The sequence below is a fragment of the Vombatus ursinus genome, unplaced genomic scaffold, assembly GCF_900497805.2.
Source record: "Vombatus ursinus unplaced genomic scaffold, bare-nosed wombat genome assembly UNPS02009062.1, whole genome shotgun sequence".
Lineage (NCBI taxonomy): Eukaryota > Metazoa > Chordata > Mammalia > Diprotodontia > Vombatidae > Vombatus > Vombatus ursinus.
In genome coordinates this window covers 7322256-7340427 of record NW_020948840.1, presented here as the reverse complement: position 1 = coordinate 7340427, position 18172 = coordinate 7322256, and the positions used below count along the sequence as shown (strand labels likewise).

Here is an 18172-nt window from a genome sequence, read left to right as displayed (position 1 = left end):
GAATTATTCAACACACTCAAAAATCTCTTCAAGTGTGGATTTACCTTCCTTACATTTGTTCTAGTTCACTTGCTCTTCCCCTCTTTGTTTTCTTCTACACTATTAACACTTCTTCATGCAGTATGTCTGGTGAACTTCTTGAAAGTAGGGACTGACTGTCTTTACCTCTTTTTTGTATCCCCAGTGCTTAGCATAGTGCCTGGCACATAGTAGGTACTTCATAAATGTTTACTGACTGACTGGTATTGAGTCCACTGTCCGTGATGGTGAAAAAAGTGTTATAAAAAAAAACTTTACATATTTTATCTTTCATCTATTTGTTGTATTCTTGTCAGTTTTTTCTCTAAAAGTCATGGAGATGATTTCACTTCATTGTGGTTTGAGCCCCTGTATTTTCATTGTTTATTGCTACTTTATAAAGTGATAATGCTCATAATCTTCTACTATCTTCTTCTATAAGATCTGAAGAATGAGTTTACATCCTTAAACCAATGATGCTCTTGGTGATCATCTCTTTCTTGTTAAGGGGATCAAGTTTTTGCTAGAGTTTTCCTCTCTGAGCGTACCTCTCATCTACTATGAATGCATCTTGTATGTATCAATTTATAGGTTGTTTCCCCCATTAGGATGTAATCTCTTTGAGTTCAAGGGCTATTTTTGCCTTTCTTTGTATCTCAAGCTTAGTGCAACACCTAGCAAATAGTAAAAGGTTATTCAAAATTTGTTGATTCATCCATTAAGTCAGTCAATTTCCAAGCTTTTTTTGTCCTTATTATGGAAATGGTTTGTCAATGTTCTTTCCATTTCCAATTTTTAAGATCAATAGTTTCTTCAAATAGATCAGCTTATTTTGATTATATGCAGCCACATATTTTTCTCATTTTTGTTTTCTCAAGTTTTAGGTCAATTGTTCTCTTTGCTCTAACTAGTGATTCTAGAATGATACCCACATAAATTCCTTGTCTATTCAATTATAATTAACTTCATTTTATTTTGTGCTCTCCATATACAGTGCCTCTCACTTTTTTCTCAAAGAAAATATAAATAATATCTTGAAATAAGCTTTTGTGTAGTTTTCTCTGATTTCTTACCCCCTAAACCATATATTCAACACTTTTTTTTTGCTATCTTCCCAGATGTCCACCTTTGTACTGAAATCAAAGAACCTAGTATATTTTGATTTAACTTGAAGTATTTTATCATGTCATTCATAGAATTTCTCTATTTCTTCATTGCCTGAAACGGATGTTAGGACACAAGCTACAATTACTTTTATCATTATCTTTGCAAATGTCTATAAAAAGCTCTGTAATGATAAATAACCAAAAGACCATGAATAAAATGAAACGAAATGTTTCTTTTTGCCTCAGAACATACAACAAAATCAACTTGACCAATTAGGTTAATTGAATCATCTATTTGAAAAGAACTTGTAAGCCATCCTTTCATTTAGCTACAACTTCCTTTTCTTTTCTGGCTTCACGTAAGGAACAAATGCCAAGATTCACAAATTCCAGTAGGACTCTAGCCCCTAGATAAGGATCTCATATTTAGAGTGCAAACAGTGATGTTTATAAATGCTGTAAAAACTGTCCAATTCATAATAATCTTAGAGAGATTACATTTGTTAAGAGAGGGAAAGAAACGAACATGAAATACTGGAAGAGGTAGAACTGACAAAAACTGACAGACAATTAAAATTAGGAGATAAGAGAGATGAAAAAAATCAAAGATAATTCAGTTTTGGAATTGTTGGATTTGAGCAGCTAGAAAGAAATGAAGTTAGAGAATTCCTATAGGTAGCTGCCAATACAAATCAAAATCTTGGAAGAAAGTCCATGGCTAAAGAAACAGATCTGTTCCTCCTCTGCATAAAGCTGACAGTTGAAGCAATGGCAGAAAGTAAACTGTCAAAGAAGAATTTTTATAGAAAAAAAGCAGATATTAAAACTTTAAGAAGAAAAGCTAAGAAAGATAACAAAACCAGAAGGATGTCTTAGAAACCGAGAAAAGAACATTTAGATGGAGGTGATAATTAAAAAAGTAAAATGATGTATAGAATTCAAAAAAGATGAGTAGTACAATCAGGTCATTGGATTTGGTAAAGTGGTTATTATCAACCTTTAAAAAAAAAAACAGTTTCAGTAATGTTGGGAAAGAATACAGATTTCAAAGGGCTTCTGAGGGGAGGAGGGAGGAAGCAGTTTACTTCAACAACAACAGGGAACCTTATAAAACTGAATTTCAGCAAAGCATTTGACATTAACATTGAGCTACAATAGTATAGTTAGATAGTTCCACAGATCTGTAACTGCCTGAAGGACTAGATCTCAAAAACAGTAAATAACAGGCTACTGTCAACAGGCTTCATGTCTGTTACTTCTTTCCAAGCTTAAGTACCAACTCTTAAAGGAAGTCTTCCCTGATGTACCCTTCTCACTCTCCCCTTTCTTAAATTATCATTTATTTACTTCTCGGTTTACTTGAACAGTAAATTCATTGACAGCAGAAGTTGTTTTCTATTTTTGTCTTTGTATCCCTAGCACCTTTTGCAGTGCCTTTATAAATAATATGTACTTAATAAATGTTTGCTGAGTTGGAGATAGATGTCTAGTGGAATGCTTGAGGGTTTTATACTTCCTTGTTTAACATATTTGTAAATTACTTACATGAAGGCATAGATGGTGTAATTATTAAATTTATAGATAACATGAAACTACAAAGCATAGTGAACTCACAGTGAACAGGTAACAGAGTCAGACTAGAGTACATGGATGAATTTGAATACAAGTAAATGTAAATTCACCACTGAGTTTAAAAAAATCAAATATCTAAGTTTATAATAGAGTATGTATTCATGTAGATAATATTCCATTATCTTTATGCCATTTTGTTATAATTGACTAGTATTTCATCCATACTTTAACTGAGAATGCTTTCTAATCATTCTAACCATCTGCCATAATTATTATCTATCTATAATTCATTTTGATACACAAATATAAAGTATCTTCCTGAATATAATCAACATCCACACAATTACAGATATTTAAAATACTGATATGGTCTGTTTGCTTGTGTTTTCTTTGTATATACCTGCATTATGGTATTTTAAGTCTTATCTCCATGAGTGGGTTTCATTCTTTCACTTAACCATAGATTAACCATCGAACCTGACCAACCCACAAATTTGTTATATTTAACAACATGGTAGATAGGAACAGATTTTCAGATGGATAGCCAACGAAGGCTTCTTTCAAATTTCAATGAAATAGTACATCTAGTAAATCATACATTCATAGCCCCTAATACATTATTAGCACTACTAAAAAAAAATCATTCAAAGGACATGCAGAGGGTCATTTGCATCATCTTCACAGTTGAAAGACAGTAATACAGTGAACAGTAACAATTACTACTATTTTTATTAAAATATTCAGTAATTTTAGTTCAAAAGCAATTTATTCACCTATTGTTAATCCTTTATGTTTGAGGACCATAGCTGAATCAATAATTCACATATGTCATTACCCAATTTGTATCCGATGGTGCCGTTATTCCCCCTCCTTGAAAAATATTTCATTATCTTTATTACATTTTGTTATAATTATCTTAACTAGTATTTTACCCATACTTCAACTGAGAATGTTTTCTAATTGTTCCAACTATCTATCATAATTATTTTCTATCTGTAATTATTTTGGTATTTTGCTGAATGTAGTCTAATCACTAGCATCCTACTACGCCCTCTTTTTAAGCCTTATAGGTTTTCTCAAAATTTGGTTCCTAAGACTTTAGCCTCTGGTTGAATTTGCTCTTCTGTATCAAGATTATTCCTTAAATCAAATAATTCAATTCTTATTCTTCAGCTTACCTATAATTTTCCTATTATTTGCCTCCACTGCATATGGAATACATAATTGCAAATTTTTTTTTTAACATCATTTTTTTTTCCTGGTATACCTACTAATTCTGGAGAAGGAACATCTACTCCCAGTAACTACTTAACACCTAATGGAAAATTAAGTACTACTACAGAAAAAAGTTCAATATAAATTAAAGAAAATATGAGCATTAAGTAATTAAGTAATTAATTTATTACATTAGGCATAGCAACAAGTTTTAAATTACAAGTAACAAATTATTAAACTGTTAATAACTAATATTTACATTATTAAATCCAAATCTCTATCCAAATAATAACATATATACAAGGGGATCCCAAGAAATTTTTAAATGGTTTCTTCTTTCTCAATTTATAAAACTATACATAAAATACTTACTGTCTGAGCAGCTGTCTCCCTTGTTTCCACATTAACTGACTATTTTGTTGTGGTTGTACCTCTGTTTCATTGCCTTCATCTGGAAAACATTGAATCATAATAAAATTGACGTTTTATATTTCAGAGGACATCTCAATTTACAATAAAAACAATAAAATTTATAAGATTAAGAATATAAGCCAGCAATGATAAATATTTTAAAAGATCCATGTAAAATCTATTTTAACACCTGGTTTCCATCACTCAACTCTGATATAAAGATTTTTATTGTTGTTCAACTCTCTTCATAGCACCAGAATTGCAAGAGAGATTTCTTCCCTACCTTAAGCTGGACTGGAGATTTTCTTCCCCAAGAATGAACACTTCACAAAAATAAATTACACAAATTGTATCAAAAAAGTTTGGCTAGTCTGATAATTTACTTTCAACAAGATTAAAACCACCAAATTAAAAGTCTGATAGACAAATGAATTTGGAAAACATATTAGGAAAAAACTATGAATATCAGATACTTTCAATTCAAACACATTATGTTCGTTAAACTGTCAATTTAAAATCAAAAGCATCACTTTGAAGATGATCCTTGACAAAACATTTATCTTTAGAACTTGCATTCAACATTAGGCAACAACTATCACTTTAAAAAACTTTTTCTTATCATGAAGGCAATCATTAACATAAAACACAAAGAATATGAAAGAGGCTTATATGGGTACCTGAACTTTTGTTTGTTGTTGTTCAGTTGTTTTTCAGTCATGTCTGACTCTTCAGGACCCCTTTTGTGGTTTTCTTAGCAAAGATACTGGAATGGCTTGCCAGTTTCTTCTCTAGCTCATTTTACTGATAAGGAAGCTGAGGCAAAGAGGATTAAGTGATTTGCCCACGGTCGCACAGCTACTAAGTGTCTGCGGACAGATTTGAACTCAGGAAAAAGTCTTCCTGATTCCAGGCACAGGACTCTAACCACTGCACCACCAGGAGTGGGGAACCTGCAGCCTCAAGGCCACACTACCACCCATAGCCACATACATACCCTGTCACCAAATAGAGGGCAGAACCTCATTCCCAACAACTTATGTATAGTTCAATAAAACAAATTAATACAAATGCCATTTCTTAGAAAGCATAATATGGGTAAGAGGAGTAACAAAGGGGCAGCTTGGTGGCATAGTGGATAGAGCTCTGGCCCTGGAATCAGGAGGACCTGAATTCAAATCCAAACTCAGACACATGACACTCACTAGCTGTGTGACCCTGGGCAAGTCACTTAACCCCCACTGCCTCGCCCAAAAAAAAAAAAGAAGTATTGAAGTCTAACATAGTTTTCAAATTATGTCACAGAACGAAAGTGAAAGCATTTTTTTCTAAGCTGTCTTGATAAAGCAACTTAAAACCATTAACCTTAATTGTCTCAATCATTCAAATGAGGATGGAATAAGGAAGATTTTTCCTTTTAACTACTAAAGTTTGATCAATATTTCATCATATCCCCAACATTATAGGAATGAATATATATGCATATACATATATACATATATAATACACACGTAGGTATATGTCTGTGTATGTATTGAAAACTAGGCAGTTGCTGTCTAATGTTGAATAGATATACTCTGTTCCCTTGGCAATTATGCCTTCTCCTTCTCTTCTGTCTATCGCTCTCATTCTTTATCATTATTATTATTATTATTATCACTACACTTCCACTACCCAAGTTCACAACCTCAGTCAAACTAAGAATCAGACTTTTTTCATTTAAAATGGTTTTAGTGGTGCCATTAAGCATTTAGGTGCTCTTTCATTCACTGCAAATATAAATATTGATATGACTTCATTATCTACTATTTTTATACTTCGATTTATATTCCTCTAATCATTAATGATTAGTGATATTTTTCATATGGGAATTGATAGCTTAGATTTCTTCCTTTGAAAATTACCTTTTGACAATTTATCAACCAGGAAATGGCTCTTTTTCTTATAAATTTGAATCACTTCCTTTCCTCTCTCGGAAATAAGAACTTCATGCTGTAAAGATATTCCTCCCAGTTAACTGTTTCTCTTCTAATTTTAACTGCATTGGTTTTGTTTGTGCAAAAACTTTTCTATATAAAAAAATTCTACATTTTATCTTCTGCGATTCTCTCTTTCCTTTTTTTGGTCATAAATTCTTCTAGCCATAGATCTGAATGGTAACTTCTTCCCTGTTTCTCTAACTTGTTTATGATGCTATCTTTTTCTTTATATTTGTCATACATCCATTTGGAACTTATCTTGGGATATGGTATGATGTGTTACACTAAACCAGGGGTTCCTAACATGGGATCTATATTTTTAAAATATTTTTGATAATTCTATTTATATATAATTTATGTCCTTTGTAAGCCTATGCATTTTATTTTATGTATTTAAAAATATTATACCAAAAAGAGGTACATAGGCTTCACCAGACTACCAAAGGGGTCTATGACACAAAAAAGGTTGACAATCCCTAATACAAACCTAATTTCTGCCAAAGTGTTTTCTATTTTCCTAGCAATTTTTGTTACAGTGAGTCCTTCTTACTCTAGTAGCTGGTACCTGAGTTTATCAAACACGATTCTACGTTCATTTGATGCTATACATTATGTACCTATTTTGTTTGATCAACTCTTTTTTTTAACCAGTATGAAATCATTAGGATTATTACAACTTTGAATTATAGTTTTAGATCTGGTACAGTTAAGAGTCCCATTTTTTTCACTATTCCATTAAGATATTTGATATCTTGTTCCTCCAGATGAATTCCATTTTCCCCCTACCTCTACAAAACATTCCTTTTAGTTTGTTTGGTATGTTGCTTAATAAGTAAATTAATGTTGTTAATACTGTCATTTTTATAACACTGGCTTGGTCTACCCATAAGCAAATTAATATTTTTCCAACTGTTTAGGTCTATATTTCTGTAATAAGTGTTTTGTGTTTGCAATCATATATTTCTAGTTTTTTCTGGGTAAACTACCAAATGTTTTATATATTCTATAGTTATTTTGAATGACACTTATTTCTCTTTCTATCTCTTCCTGCTGGGTTTTGTTGATAATATACTGAAATATTGGTGATTTATATGTATTTATTTCATATCCTGCAACTTTGTAGAAGTTATAATTTCAATTAATTTTAATTGACTTTTGACTTCCAGATAGTGATATCTGCAAAAATCAATAATTATTCTATTTACTTATGTTGATTTATTCCCTTAATAGTTTTATTGCTATGCCTAGTATTTATAACAATATTTTAAATAGAAGTATTAATAATGGATATCTTACTTTACCCTTGAAATGGATGGAAAAGTTTCTAATTTTTTCTATTGCATAGGTGTGCTCTCGGTTTTGCAGATCTCACTATCTAGAAAACCAGACTAGGTCCAAGCAAACCAGGAGCAGCCTTTGGGAGTGAGAGAATTAGTGGCATCAGTGGTGGTTTCCAGACCTCTCAGCCCACAGATGATAAGAGAATTGGATAACAGGTCAGAAAGAATTTTATAGGGGTCCCTTTGCTGGTAGCAGGGGCAGGACTCTGTTGAATTGTCTATAATTGGATCTGGGTGACAGTCACAGGTCTTAGTCCTAGTGCAAAGAATAGCACTAGTACAGCAGAACTTGCAACTGCAGGGGAGCAGGGACCATAGTCACAGTTCCAGGGTTGAAAAAAGTGCTTGTGGTACCTCACAAACCAGTATACAGTACAGGAGAGTAGTAAATACACCTCTCCCTAGATCATACCACCTTGGAAGAGCCAAAAACTTACAAGTCTCCAACATCACCTCTGAAAACAGCTGCACAAAAAACATGAAACTTACGACAGTGCCCCCTCCACTTGGGAAGCAGAGCCCCACTTCAGCATAGAGTTAAAAGTCAAGAAACAGGTGGAAAATGAGCAAACTACAGAAAAAAATTCTGACCACATAAAGTTACCATGGTGACAAGGAAGTTCAGAACACACACTCAGAAGGAGACAACAAAGTCAAAATTCCAGCATCCAAAGTCTCAGGACATGGAAGAGTTCAAAAAGGATTTCAAAAAGCAAGGAAGAGAAGCAAAGGAAAAATTGGGAAGAGAAATGAGAGTGATGGAAGAAAATCATGAAAAACGAGTCAACAGCTTGGTAAAGGAGGCACAAAAAATATTTAAGAAAATAACACCTTAAGAACAGAATAGGCCAAATGGTAAAGGAGGCACAAAAATCCACTGAAGGGAAGAATGCCTTGAAAAGCAGAATTGGCCAAATAGAAAAAGATTTACAAAAATTCACTGAAAAGAACTCCTTAAAAAGTAGAACTAGCCAAATGGAAAAGGAGGTGCAAAAGCTCACTGAAGAAAATAATTCCTTAAAAGTTAGAATTGGGCAACTGGAAGCTAATGACTTGATCAGATATCAAGAAACAGTATCAAAAGAATGAGAAAATAGAAGAAAATGTGAAATATCTCATTGGAAAAACAAATTACCTGGAAAACAGATCAAGGAGAGATAATTTAAGAATTATTGGACTACCTGAAAGTCATGATTAAAAAAAAAAAAAAGGCAAAGCCTAGACATCATCTTCCAAGAAATTGTCAAGGAAAACTGTCCTGATACTCTAGAACCAGAGGGTAAAACAGAAATTGAAAGAATCTACCAATCACCTCCTGAAAAAAACAGCAAAATGAAAACTCCCAGGAATATTATAGTCAAATCCCATACCTCCCCGATCAAAGAGAAAATATTGCAAGCAGCGAAAAATAAACAATTCATACAACTGTGGAGCCACAATCAGGTTAACACATGATTTAGCAGCTTCTACATTAAAGGATAAAAGGGCTTGGAATGATATTCCAGAGGGCAAAAGAGCTAAGATTACAACCAAGAATCATCTACCCAGCAAAACTGAGTATAATCCTTCAGGGCAAAAAATGGACATTCAATGATATAGAGGATTTCAAGCATTCCTGATGAAAAGACCAGGGCTGAATTGAAAATCTGACTTTCAACTATAAGATGCAAAAGAAGCATAAAAAGGTAAACAGGAAAGAGAAATCACAAGAGATTTGATAAGGTTAAACTGTTTATGTTCCTACATGGGCAAATTATATTTACAATTCCTAAAAACTTTCTCATTATTAGGGCAGTTAGAAGAAGTATATATAGACAGAAAGCAGAGATTTGAGCTAAATGTGATGGTATGATTATCTAAAAAAAATAAAACTAAGGGATGAAAAAAAAGAATGCACTAGGAGAAGTGGAAAGGGAGAGGTAGAATAGGATTAATTATCTGACATAAAAGAGGCTGAAAAGAGATTTTACAGTAGAGGGGAAAATAAGGGAAGTAGGGATGGGAGCACATGAACCTTAATCTCATCAGCCAATCAATTGGGTATAGAAATCTATCTTACCATGCAGGAAAGTAGAAAGAGAAGTGGATAAGAGGTGGTGGGAAGGAAACCGGTAGAAGGGAGAGCAGTTTGGGGGAGGTAAAAGTCAGAAGGAAAATACCTTTCAGAATGGACAGGGTACAAGGAGAGAGTAGGATAAATGGGGAAAATAGGATGGAGGGAAACACACAGTTGGTAATCATTACTGTTAAAAAAGTTTTTACAGTGAGTTTCACTAATAAAGACTTCATTTCTCAAACACATAGAAAGCTGAGTCAAATTTATAGAAATAAGAGTCATTCCTCAATTGAAAAATGGTCAAAGTCATGATATGAAAAGGCAGTTTTCAGACAAAGTAATCAAAGCTATCTATAGTTATATGAAAAAGTGCTCTAAATCACTATTGATGAGAGAAATGAAAATTAAAACAACTCTGAGCTACTACCTCACACCTATCAAATTGGCTAATATCACAGAAAAGGAAAATGACAAATACTGGAGGGGATGGGGGAAAATCAAGCACTAATGGACAACTGGTGAAGTTGTATACTGATCCAACCATTCTGAAGAACAATTTGGAACTATGTCCAAAGGGCTATAAAACCATGCAGACCCTCTGACCAAGCAATACCATTACGAGGTCTGTATCCCAAAGAGATGAAAAACAAAAAGGAAAAGGACCTATGTGTACAAAAATATTTATAGCAGCTCTTTTAGTGGTGGCAAAGATTTGGAAATTGAGGGGATGCCCATCAATTGGAGAATGGCTGAACAAGTTGATGTATGTTACAGTGATAGAATACTATTGCGCTTTAAGAAATGATGAGCAGCATGCGAAGACTTACATAAACTGATGTTGAGTGAAGTGAGCAGAAATCAGGAGAACACTATGCACCGTAATGGCAACATTGTGTGATGACTAACTTTGGCAGATTTAGCTCTTCTCAGCAATGCAAGGATCTAAGACAACTCCAAGAGACTCACGATGGAAAATGCTGTCCACATCCAGAAAAAGAACTACAGAGTCTGAATGCTGATTTAAGTATACTATTTGCTCTCTTTTTTGTTGTTGTTTCTTCTGGTTCCTCCCATTGGTTCTAATTCTTCTTTACAACATGACTAATGTGAAAATAAGTTTAACACAAATGTATATGGAGCCTATATCTGATTGCACGTCGTCTTGGAGAGGAGCAAGGAAAGGAGGGGGAGAAAATTTAGAACTCAAATTTCTATGGAAGTGAATGTTGAAAACTAAAACTAACTAAATAAATAAATGATTAAAATAAAAGAACTGATGAGCAGGATGCTCTCAGAAAAACATGGAGAAACTTACATGAACTGATACAAAGTGAACTGAGCAGAACCAGGAGAACACTGTACAAACTAACAAGCAATATTGTATGATAATCTACTATGAATAGTTAGATACAATGATCCAAGACAATTCTGTAGGACTTATGATGAAAGGTACTGTCTGTCTCCAGAGAAAGAACTGGTAGAGCCTGAATATAAATCAAAGATACTTTTTTTTTACTTCATTTTTCTTAGGGTTTTTTGGTCTGTGTTTTCTTCCACAAAATGACTTACATGGACTTACATGTGTTTTGCATGACTACACATGTATAACCTATGTCAAATTGCTTGCCTTCTCACTGAGGCGGGCAAGGAAGGGAGAAAAAGAATTTGGAACTCAAAATTTGAAAAAAAAAAAAAAAGAATGTTAAAATTGTTTTTACATATAATTGGGAAAAATAAAATATTAAATAAGATTTTAAAAAAGAAAATTAATGGCTTCCAAATATCCAGTGAAGTTTTGTCAGTTCTTGCCAAATGGCTCAGGTAAGTCAACTTTTTTTGAGATTAAGTATGTTTCTGCTTTCAAATACAAAATAAGTAGACAACGCTGGTAAGGGATGGAAAAACTTTGTTATTCAACTTATGCTATAGTACATCTTATGGAATCAAGATTCAGAAACAAAAATATAATGACAGTCCTACTAGCTTATGAAACAAGCAGTAAATTATGATTTAGTCTCAACAGCACTTTCCAGGGTTCTAAAAAAACAAATATAGGTGTTAGTCCAGAAATACAGTCTGGAATTATGCCTAACTTAGCTCTTTGGCACATCTCTTCCGCAATGTGGCAAGGCCCCGATACATTAGTCCCTATATTCATCTTACCTTTTTTGCCTGCTTCAGATTTCTCCAATTTTCTATAGCATATGAAAAGAAACTAATCAGTAAAAATATTCACAGTAGCAATTTTTGTGGTATCAAAGAATTAGAAACAAAATGAGTAGGCACCGACTTAGGAGTGGATGAAAAAACTGTGGCATATCAATATGATAGAATTTTTTGCCCCACAAGAAATGAAATTGCTAAAGTAACAAAATTTCAAAAAATGAAATTGCTAAAGTAGCAAAAAACCACTAATAGAAATGGCTCAAAAAATGAGACTGCTTAGCCAAAAGTTTAATGATATCAAATTGTTAGTCACTAAGTTTTGTAACTTTTTGCTGAAACGAGAGCTTTCTTGCTAGCTTCAGAAATAATCAGTAAATAATACTTTATTTTACTATGATACTAATAATCTTTTTTTCTAACAGTCATCACTGTCCACAGTGTGACGCAACCAATAGAGGGTCAGCCTGGGTGTCAGGAAAACCTGGGTTCAAACCCTGCCTGACACATAACAATAACAATAACAGCCAATATTTACATAGAGCTCTAAGGATTGCAAAAGAATTTACATATATTATCTCAAAACAACTCTGTGATAGGTGCTATTATCATCAACATTTTGCAAACGAGGATGAGACCAAGAAAAGTCAAGTGAGTTGACCACAGTCACACAGTTAGTTAGGTGTTTGAAGAAGACTTCAAATTCACCTCATTACTGGTCCAAGTCCAGTGCTTTTATCCACTATGAGACCATGGAAATGTTACTTCAGCTTCCACTCCCTCTAAGACTCAGTTAAAAATGAATTGGTGATCACATCAGTATAGGAGCTTCTTCATTAGGAGTTCCCCATACTAATGAAAACACAGGTCTTGACAAAATAATTGTTTCCCATTGTTGCAAGGGGCAACTAGGTGGTGTGGTAGATAGAGCACTGGACTTGGAATCAGAAGGACTCATCTTTATGAGTTTAAATCTGCCCTTAGACACTTACTAGCTATGTGACCCTGGGAAAAGTCACTTAATCCTGTGTGCCTCAGTTCCTCATCTGTAAATGAGCTAGAGGAGGAAATGGTAAACCACTCCAGTATCTTTGCCAAGAAAAAGTCAAATGGGATCATAAAGAGTCAGACAAAACTGAACAACAACAAAGAAAGAATGTTTGTGATCTTCTTACATACGGAAAAAACCAGTATGTAGGTATGTGTGTATGTGTGTATGTATCTGTATCTGCTTAGAAATGTCTATATCTATATATACACACACCCACATAAAGTTCAAAAGATAACAGTTTCATTTGTAAGAAAACTAAGAATAATCAATATACTTGTCAATATCTGTATGCTTTTAAATTTAACATACCAAACATGATACTTTATGAATAAAATCAAAATTTTATGATCCTCAACTAACAAAATGACTAAACCTGCAAAAGGTATGGAAAAATTAAGTCATATAACAGTGCCTTGCCTATACTAGTGTTCATAATCCCCTCTTAAATAAGCTATTACACTCTTACCTGAACACATACACTCACATACACAGACACAAAATCTGCAATTTATATTTTTCTAGTCATAAGTTCTGAAAAGGCTTTTTAAGCAATTTTTCAAGCAATTAAAAATGTTAATAACATCTGGACATATTTCCTATTGCACCTATGTAATCCCTTTCACAAAGAAATGATGCTCTTAGTCATCAGTTATCCTACTCCTACTCATCAGGGCTAAGGTTGTAGCAATTATAAAAAACAAAATTGCACATGTACAAAATTACTTTTTAAAAAAATTACCTATATATTCTCTTATTACATTCTAGAACTCTGAAAAAAAATAGCTTTTAAAAAGTTTTGTTACTATTCTTTCATTGTATAAGATATTTTAAATTATTCATAATGGAAAACTATTTCATAAATTGGGAAATCACTAAAGTAATAGTTAAAAATATTTTGTTCCAAGTTTTTCATAGGGACACATCACTTGCTGGATTTTTTTAAAGAAAAATATTAATTATCTAGTACTGACTAATCATTTTTTAATACAAGAGGTAGCCTGGTATAAAAGGAAGGGTGCTGGATTTCTTTTCAGAGGACTTCTGCCACTCACTACCTGTATGACCTTGACCAACTCACTCAAATACTCTAAGTCTCACTTATTTATCTGTAAAAAAAGAGGAGTTTGTCCTTCCACCTCTACTATATGATCCATAAATATAATCACTTTAAATTATCCAGGTTCATGACTGTAGTCTTGTCCAACCAACATTTAACAAAGAAGTCTATTATGCACTTCAGATGGGTGACAGTACTTAAAAATCACTGCTTCTATCTTTCTCTCTCAGCTAAACTGTAGTTACATGGTTTGACCCAATAAGGAGAGAAGCACAGGAAGGGAAGAGGTAAATGTTAAACCATAATAGCGTCAAGGTTTCACTGCAAACCTAATGAACAAACCCGAAGTACACATTGTAATGTGTCCCCTTAAAGATAACCTTCTGTGCCAATGAAGACAAAAAATTGACAATCCTCTTTATACTACTACTATTTACTATGACAACAATGACGACTACTACTAACTAGTATTTGTATAGACTTTAAAGGTTTGCAAATAGCTTTACATGTTATCTCTTTTCATCTCCTATAAGAGAAAAACTCTCATTTCAATATTCTCTTCTCTCCTCTTTAAGATTTTGAGTACAGAATGCTTTAAACTGAGCATCTTAAAATCCTACCCTCTGACAGATACCTTGATCATACATGGATATCTGTGTTGTTTGCTAAATACTTGTGCGTGATTTCTCTAATTAAGTTGCAATGGAAATAATCATTAAAGATAATACTTAAGAAAATAGAGAAAAAGGGAAAAACATAGAGAAATAAATACAATATATGTGTGTCAGGAAGGAAGCAGAAAAAGGGAAAAAATAGTGGGAAGGAATACTAAAGAAAGTATCCAGGACAAAGTATAGTAATTAGCATTCAAATAGTATAAAAACATGACTAAACTTTAGACAAACATTTTTTGTTACCTATTATGGGAGCAAAGGATCAGTCTAATAATTAACTTTAAAAAATTTTTAATTTCTTACCAGAATCATAACTTGGAGGCTTCATATCTCCCTGATTCAACTCTGTCCCATACTTCAACTTGTGGTATTTGGCTCTAACAGAGAATGAGAAAATAAAAACCATCTTAAAATATTCTTAAATTAATTTAGAGATATGTAGTAGGCATCATCTCTACCACACAGTAGCTCTGATTAAACTGTAATGAAATTTGGAAAAAGCTCATATCCATCCCAATGGAAAAGTCAAACAACAAAATTTTTTTTTATATGGAAACAAACATGAATAAGACTTGCTCTCCAATCTTAAACAGCTTACAATCTAGTAGGAGAGTTATGGCAAGTATATAAATAACTATAATACAAAATCAGAATATGAGAAATGCATGAGAGGTATAAAGTGTTAATAATAACAAAGAGAGTGGATTCAGAGAAGGCTTATAAAAAAGACTGCATCTGAGCTGGACCTTGAATGTCTGCAAATGAGGATGGCAGGAATATATTTTAGGTATATGAGATATCATGAGCAAAAACATGAGGCAGAAAATAGTAATATTCAAGTCTTTTGTTAAGGGAAGCTTCATGGTTTAATATAGAGAGCACCGGACTTGGAATCTGAAGATCATAAATATTTATAGGATTAGAAACAAAAAAGACCTCATTAGTCATCCAATCTAATCTCCTCAGCTTATAGATGAGGAAATTGAGACCCTTAAAGATGAAGTGACTTGCCCAAGGTCACACATATTAGTAAACGGTAACACTGGAACTTGAATTCAGGTTCCCTGACTTCAAATACAAGGCTATTTTCACTGTACCACTCTCTGCATCCTATGTGAGTTTAGGTCCTCACTCTGCCCCTCAGCAAACACTGTGCTATTCGGGAAGTCACTTAACATCTCAGCATCTGTTTCTTCCATCTACAAAATGGAAGTAATGACACTTGCACTGCCTATCTCACTGGGTAGTTGTGAGGAAAGAGATTTGTGTATCATCAAATACTTTTAAAATGTGGGCTATCTGTTACCACTAAGTGCTTCAACTGCATAAAATAAAGAAAAAAATTACATATCATAAACTTGTTTCCTGCAGTCATTGATGAAAGATGAACCAAACAAACTGTCAACACTAGTTTGACTAATTCTGTAGTGAAAGGAGGAAAGTTCTTTTGCTGGTCAAATGTGTACAGTAATTGCCAGGATCCACAACAAGTAAGAAATGTACCTAAAAAGTCAAAATTTGACTGGGGACAAAAAAGAGATAACACTATATTCTTTCTTGAAACTGAAATTTTCAGAGTATGCTGGCAGTGCATGGCCCAAATCCCTGCCATAATTCTCAGAAGGATGGACAGAAGAGTTCTGAGTATGCAGTTTCAAAAGAACATGATCAAAACTACTGTATCATCAATATTAGATAAAAACAGATATTTTGGTAGGAACCAATTCAAAATTACTATTCTTCCTCCATATAGAATATGTTTCTATCATCTACCCAGGCAACACCAGGAAAAGGTAATACCATGAATGGACATACTATTTGGTTTCTTCCTATAAGTGTCATGTGAAAATAATTTTCTATAGAACCTTTTCAATCTTTCCCAAAACCCTCTGCCACTGAAACAAAGTATTACCTTTTAACCAAAAGAAAACAATGTAACTAGCCTTCCATCTAAGTCATTTTCTGAATTAAGGTGGCATTTTACTTTATAATGAAATATTATGCAATTCATTTATTTTTTAAAATGGAATGAAGTAACATCTTCAAACACTGAAACACTACCTCATGGTACATTCTAGTGGTCTTACATAAAACTGCAGAAGAATGATCAGAAAAGAACTAAAAAATATTAGTTTAACAAATAATTTAACCATGACTAATAATTAAATGTCTTCAGCCAATTAATCAAAGAATAAGATATTTTATAAAGTAAAATTGTCATGACTGGGCTAGCCATAAAGCTACTTCATCATCATTCTAACTAGGAAACTTCTGCCTTCATGAAAAATGTTAGTTTACACCCATTACCTTCCTCAACTTCAAAGTTATTCTTCTCACCTTTGTTCCCATCACTTTCATTTAAACTGCAGTACTTCTAACCTCTATGGCATATTGTCCAGCCAATATTTTTTCATCACTTGTTTTCTCTCCATCTAATTCAAGTAATGAGACATAAGCAGGAAATGTATCTAATTTTGCTTCACAGAGAATCCTAAGACATATAGTTAATTAACTATGATCACTATAAAATACCGTGATAACAGATACTGAATTTAAGTTCCATTCTAGTTATTTTGTTATCTATATTTACTTGTACTAGGAATAGTCTATGACTTCCCAATCATTTTTCTTATGGTATCTCCAAAAAAAATAAAAAAATAAAAATACACAAACACACACACACACACACACACACACACATACTTGAAGTTTTTTTTTTTTTTTACACAGGTCAACCTCAGCTTATAAAATGGTCTTTAAAATATTAATTCAATTTTTTAATAAATCATACTTTATATATACTAGAGAATCTGCTATTTAAAAGAAAATGATGAGTACTTTATAAAATGATCACTCAACAAGCATTTAAGCACACTTACTAGGTACCAGGTATACTAGGTTTAAAAAGGCCATCTGATTTATCTTTTTAAAACGGAATTTTCTTGAAGTGTATGTGGAGGCAGGAAGCATTCAGAATCCTATGGTCTCAGAATTATCAGGGGCTTTAGAGGCCACATAATTTGATTTATACCTGAACAAGAATCCCCTCTACAAGACAACCAACAAGTGTTCGGCCTTCCCTTGAAGACTTTTAGTGAAGGGGAATCCACTACTTGCAGAGAAGTCCACTCTACTTCTGGACAACTCTACCTGTTAGGTAATTTTACCTAATGTCAATGCTAAATTTGCTGCTTCTTAACTGCCACCCATTGGTACCGATTCTAGCCACTAAAGCCACACAGAATGAGTCTAATCCCTCTTCCATGTAGCTGACCTTCTTACACTTAAAGATACCTCTGATATGCCACCTGGGCCTTCTCTTCTCCATGCTAAACATTTCCTTCAACTCAACCTCACATGACATAAAATAAAGGCTTTTCATCATGCTAGCTGTCAGTTCCTGACACTCTTTAGGTTATTCATGCCATTCCTAAAATGTAGCACACAAAACTGAACGCATTATTCCATATGTGATCTGACCAGGGCAGAGTTTAACAGGGCTTTCATCAACTTCTCCAGGCCTGGACACTATG

General features: G+C 33.4%; 1 protein-coding gene across 2 annotated transcripts in view; it reads right to left on the bottom strand.

Annotated features, from left to right (window-relative positions):
- The window catches only part of STRN (striatin), a 149778-nt gene that overhangs the window by 84866 nt on the left and 46740 nt on the right, over positions 1 to 18172 (bottom strand). For both annotated transcript variants that reach the window (XM_027850494.1, XM_027850495.1), the window contains exons 3-4: positions 14943 to 15016; positions 4284 to 4362 (exon numbers count right to left, since the gene is read on the bottom strand). In XM_027850494.1, the coding sequence (XP_027706295.1) occupies positions 4284 to 4362; positions 14943 to 15016 (153 nt within the window). The remainder of the gene's footprint in view (positions 1 to 4283; positions 4363 to 14942; positions 15017 to 18172) is intronic.